Source organism: Eupeodes corollae, chromosome 3, assembly GCF_945859685.1.
Source record: "Eupeodes corollae chromosome 3, idEupCoro1.1, whole genome shotgun sequence".
Classification (NCBI taxonomy): domain Eukaryota; kingdom Metazoa; phylum Arthropoda; class Insecta; order Diptera; family Syrphidae; genus Eupeodes; species Eupeodes corollae.
The window spans coordinates 118,787,459-118,793,776 of NC_079149.1; the positions used below are offsets into that span (position 1 = coordinate 118,787,459).

The following is a 6,318-nucleotide window of genomic DNA, read 5'->3' on the forward strand; positions in this document are numbered from 1 at the left end:
TGGTACACTTCAATTTAGTTGACTAAGGTTCTTTATAAGGGCATAAAATTATGCACTATTGGGTGGGAAATTTTGTTTGTATAGGATTACGCAAATATGCAGGAAGGACTTTCTGTAAAAAATATATAAGGCATAATATTTAAATAATTTCATACAAAACTTTCTGAATAAGTTCGCCTACAAAATATTTTAATTGTTCTTATTTTATATAATATTTTTTAAATACTTAATTAAACATAAATTTTTTGGAGACACTTTTTTTTTATTTTATATTATTTAAAAAAATTATACTTTCACAAACTTTTCAATATTTTTAAAATACAGTTTTCTGATTTTACCGAAAAATAACTTCTTTTTTTTATTTACAAAATTATGTTGTCTAATAGTTTTAAGTTTACGTTAGTACTTTTTTGAATTCTATTGAAATTTCAACAGTGCGAAAAAATAAATATATACAAATATTCCAATTCCTCGAAAGTTTCTAAACTACATTTTTAAGCTTAAAAAGTTATGGCGATACTTACAAGAAGCTTTTTATTTTTTGACTCAACAGCCCCACCTTGTTTCAGAATAGGTCACGAGTTTTCAATTTTTTGAATATTTTCCCACTTTTTTTCGGATTCGTAATAAATGCAAGTGTTATATTTAATAAAACCCTGTATTATAGGGTAGTTTTTATTCAGTCCACAAATATAAGAATGCTTAAAGTAGTGGTTGTATAAAAAAAGAGCTTTAAAAAAGCTTTTTTTGATTTTCTGACCATGAGCTTTTTCTTTGAAATCGGCAAGGGATGTCGTGGTTTAAAAACTGTTCATGTATAATTTTTCAAAGGATGTCACTGGTAACTTTGTATATGAAACCTGGTAGGTAGTTCAGTTACCAATTTTTACACAAGCTAACTAATGAAAGCTCACAAAAGCTAAGAAAGCTAAAAAAGATTTTTAATGTTTAAAGGTTCTTATCAAAGCTACAATATTTGACTTAAACAAAAAACGATTAGGTGTTTGTTCAAAATCATGGTTTATTGGTTTCCTTGTATATGAAAACATATACAAAGTTGGTTTTTCATAGCCACAGAAAAGATTTCTGTTTTCCACCATAAGAATGATGGCGCTAAAGTTAGGTACTTTACAAAACAACATTTTAACACTTCTCAAAGATTTCGTTTTTTTAACATTAAAGTTTTTTTTAACAAAAACTTACTTAAGGTGGCGCTACAGTCCTGTGTGAACTAGGGCCTCACCCAACAAACTTCTCTATTTAGCTCGGTCCCTAGCTAGATATGTCCATGAATTAAAGTTTTTTACAAATATGTATGTACATAATTTAATAAAGAAATTCAGTGAAGTTTTTTTTAGAGTTAGAAAAAATCAATTTATTAACATTTAGAACAAAATTGAAATTTTTTCGTAATGAGTTAAATGTTTGTTTTTTATTTAATCAAAACTTCGTGACTAACAACTTTTAAAAAGTGCTTATTTGTATAATATAAAAATAGACAATTTTATATCTAGACTAAACTATTATCTTTTGAACTTGAATCTGTAGATACCTAAAGTTTAAAATTTCATTTATCACCATAACAAAAAATTTAACGGTACACTTGGGCGTATACGCACTCATTCTTTCTTTATTCAAAACACAATATCTTTCTATCGGTTTTTCTTGTATAACAATAAAATATGACTGATTTCCTTAAAAATCATAATTCAGGAATTATTCTTGACTTGACCTTGTTTTATTTTTTTATTAAATCTACTAAAATAAGCATGTGTAACCCATAAATTTTAATAAATCTGTTACAATATCTTTTCCATTCAAAGGTCAATTATCAAGGTCTGATAGTAAATTTATCGAAAAATGTTTTTATTTTTATTCACAAAAGATTATCTGAATCTATATGTTGTATTAATCTTTCAAAAGTTATAAACTGTTTACCTTTTTTATATGGGTATTCCATTTGGTCGTTTACAAAACTCTCAGCCATATAGCAATTCAAAAAAGGACAACGATGTTGAACTTGGACAGGACATTACCCCAACTAAAACATAGTAAATCAAATTTTATTTATGGTGTCTAAGAGACATTTGTTTTTATTTTGGGTCTTTCAAGATGTATATAAAACTCTTTTATAGGTGTTTAATATTTCAAGATTAATTTCGACTATAAACTGTCACCACAAATAAAAAAAAAATTAAAACAAAATATGACCTACATTATTATCTAACCGGCAATTATAATAAACTGTTTTTTGTTCTTTTTTTTTATTTATTTGTGCCCCAAGAAAAATAAAATATAAGCAATAAGTTATTATACCAATACCTTACCTAATTATGTAATTATTAGTTGACTAACTTGTGATTATTTGTCAATGTCATTCATTATCATTTTTGATTTTATAGAGATTAATATTTTGTTTTAATTTTCTAAATGTCCTTATCATTGTCTTAAGTTCATTAAACATGATTTATAATAATATTTCTTTGGGGCATATTTTAATATGTTTTTGTGTATTAAACTTGAACCTAAAAGTATTAGGAGTTTTTTTCATTTATTTCTGTATTTTTTTTTTTCAAACATTTACTTTAAGAACTACTGTAATTTGTGACTATTTATGAGAAAAACTTAACTGGATTTTAAATTTTCTTTAAAAGTGAAAGTGGTGATTAAATAAAATTATTTACTGTACCAGAATATATAGTTTAATTTTCAAATATTTTTTACCTCCAAACTACTTTTTGAATAAACTAAGGTCATAAGGTAAAAGTCAAAAGCATACAATTGATTTATTATCTTTGAATTTATAAATAATACATATAAGAGAACTTCCAAAATTATAAATCCCATTTTTGAAGTTTTTATATCATATCTTAATATTTTTTTATCCATTCATAATATATAAAGGCATTTTTATTCTATTCAAAACTATTTAATAAAATAGAAAAATGTATTCCAACACCTCCACAGGTGCCTTTTGTGAACCTATGAAAAGTTAAACAAAACAACATTTAAGGATACCTATCCATACATTTCATTTCAACATCAGAAATTTAAAGACCATATATAACCTACATTTGGCTTACCTTCACATGATACCTTCCGTATACCTTCAACATAATAAAGATAATAAAATGTTAATAATAAATTCTGAGTAGACTTCGTATTTTCGACATGGAAAATTTTGAAGGTAGTCCAAAATCCTCTATAAAATGTCTTTTTCAGTTTCAGGAAGAAGCATCCACAACTATGAAGAGGAATCTTTCATTTTATACCTTATCTATACCATTGTCTGTTGTGCACTTGTTCGTATGTATAAGATGAATAGATGAGTGTTCTAACATGGCAATATGAAGGTATAGAAGTTGTTCGGTTTTTACAATTTTATAAGAATTTCTATTCATCTTTTCTTGGCAAATAGCCCACATATTGCATGAGATACACGGAAGCGGCAGCGATGGAATGTACTAAATTTATAAAAAATATATATCATGCCTATGTCATAAGAAACAAATGAACTATTAAATATTTCATAGATAGACATTTCTCTATATACTCTTTTCCAAGTAAAATATGAATATCAAAAAATGTCATCATAAAAAAATCATTTGGATTTAAGTTATTTTAGTATCAATAAAAAAGTGGTTCTTTTTTGGATGCACGTTCATTAATTTTACTCCACTTCATGCATTTTTATAAATAATCATGCATAATTATGCATCCATGCTGATGCATTTGCATGCATCTTCATAGATATTTATGAATCTTTATGCATCTTCACACATACTTATAAATATCATTTTTAAGCATCTTCATCTACACATCTACATATATCTTCATACATCTTCATACATACATCTTTATACATCTTAATACATCTTCATAAACCTTCATACATCTTCATACATCTTCATACATCTTCATACATCTTCATACAACTTCATACATCTTCATACATCTTCATACATCTTTGAACATCTTCATACATCTTCATTCATGTTCAAACATCTTCATACATCTTTGAACATCTTCATGCATTTCCATACATCTTCATACATATTCATAAATCTTGATACATCTTCATACATCTTCATCCATCTTCATGCATCTCTATACATTTCCATACATCTTCATACATCTTCAAACATCCTCATACATCTTAATACATCTGCTACATCTTCTGCATCTTCTACATCTTTTACTTCTTCTTCATTATCCACATCTTCTACATTTTCCACATCTTCTACATATTCATCATACGCTACATCTTCTGCATCTGCATCATCTATCTTTTACATCTTCTATATCTTCTACATCTACTTCCTCTTTTTTATCTTCCACATATTATACATCTTCTACATCCCCTGCATCTTCTACATCTCCTACATCTTCTACATCTTCTACATCTACTACATCTTCTAAATCTTTAAATTTTCTACATCTTCTACATCTTCAACATCTTCAACATCTTCAACATCTTCTACATCTTCTACATCTTCAACATCTTCAACATCTTTAGCATCTTCTTCATCTTCTACATCTTCTACATTTTCTACATCTCCTACATCTTCTAAATCTTCTACATCTTCTACATCTTTTACATCTTCTACATCTTCTACATCTTCTACATCTTCTACATCTTCTACATCTTCTACATCTTCTACATCTTCTTCATTATCCACATCTTCTACATTTTCCACATCTTCTACATATTCTACATATGCTACATCTTCTGCATCATCTATCTTTTACATCTTCTATAATTTTCTACATCTACTTCCTTTTTTTTTATCTTCCAAATATTATACATCTTCTATATCTTTTACATCCCCTGCATCTTCTACATCTCCTACATCTTCTACATCTTCTACATCTACTACATCTTCTATATCTTCTACATGTTCTACATCTTCTACATTTTCTACATCTTCAACATTTTCTTCATCTTCTACATTTTCTACATCTCTTACATCTTCTACATCTTCTACGTCTTCATACATTTCCATTCTTCTTCCTACATCTTCATACGCAGTTTACATGCATATTAATGCATCTTCATACATTTTAACATATTTTCAAGCATTTTATTGCATCTTTAGACATAAACTGAAAAGTAATGACTTTGCTATCATAAGTTGATAACCCTGCTTAGTCAGTTAGTTTTTTGGGCCGGAGTAAAATTTTGAAATGATATTTTATTTTTTAAACTTGAAAGCTGAAACAAAAAATAGTTGTGTCGAATAAATTACGATGTAATAATTTGTTCATTATACAAAATTAAAAAATATTTTCTGTAACTCTTTTCGGGAGATTTTGAAAAATCGTGGTCATAACATGGTTGCCAAATTGCGTTTGTATTTATTTTTGATGTCTTGTTTTCCTTTATATTGCCTTAAGCATAGTTCCGTGACGAGACAGGCAATTTTGTAAAATATATTTTTTTAACCATGCTCTTCTCAGACTCAGGATACCTAAGTTTTAATGTAACATAATTTGGACAGAACTATATCTTCCTTAATATTTGCCACAATAAAACAGGTATTAATGTTTCAGTTCCATGAAGTGTTGTGTGATGAGCAATCGTCAGCCAGAGTTCGTGACATGACATACAATGAGTGTATGTCGAATGTATTGTACTTTGTACAATATATTCTGTGTACTGTGTATATGGCACATGATGTATCATTTCTCGAGAACCTACTTAAACTTCTTACGAGAAGATTTTTTAGAATTATTATATGTTCCTTCCTATATTTTGAAAAAAAAAAAAATAAGAAATAAATAAAGGGCCATAATAAAATGTAATTTACAACCCACAAAAGTTATTACACCTTAAATCTTTTGTTTTCAAGAAAAGTAGCTATTTCCCGTTTCGCTATATAATACAAGTACAAGGATACTCGTACGTATACCTATCCCAAGTTAAACAACCTTACAGCTATACACTAGTATAAGGACGACTTTTGATTTTTGTTTGTGTATAATCCCTCTTTCGAGGCAAGGACCCAGGCAAAACAAAGCAGAATAGGTATAAAGTCTTAGACTTAGGTGTAATGGCTTCTGGAGTATATTTCTTTTTGGTGAAGAAATCGGTGTTGGTGGTGATGGTGACCATCATCCTACACAATTGACCAAATGAGTAAATAACAACATAGACCCACGACTCGTATGGACTTGGACTTAAGAATACGGTAAGGTTACCCAAGTGACTGTATCCACACCATTCCTTATATACAAACCTACCTTACTTTATTCCTAAAGCCCTCTTACCAGTATATTATAAAAGGTGTGTGATGTTATGAATAGGTATGTCTGCACTTA

The 6,318-nt window shown here is 28.1% G+C and overlaps 1 protein-coding gene across 1 annotated transcript; it reads right to left on the reverse strand.

The window, feature by feature from the left end:
* Positions 1–4,415: 4,415 nt before the first annotated feature.
* LOC129950763 (zinc finger CCCH domain-containing protein 13-like) lies at positions 4,416–4,997 on the reverse strand. Its single transcript, XM_056062682.1, has 2 exons — positions 4,806–4,997; positions 4,416–4,742 (listed from the first exon to the last, which is right to left on the reverse strand). Exons 1-2 carry the CDS (start codon positions 4,995–4,997, stop codon positions 4,416–4,418), a joined length of 519 nt encoding a protein of 172 aa, XP_055918657.1.
* Between the last annotated feature and the right edge of the window lie 1,321 nt (positions 4,998–6,318).

Excerpts from the sequence above, each read along its gene's own strand:
- LOC129950763 (XM_056062682.1), bottom strand. The coding sequence starts at position 4,997 with ATGTATGAAGACGTAGAAGATGTAGAAGATGTAAGAGATGTAGAAAAT. Across the intron at positions 4,743-4,805 it reads ATGTAAAAGATATAGAAGAT|ATAGATGATGCAGAAGATGT; the intron begins GTATAATATTTG and ends AAGATGTAAAAG.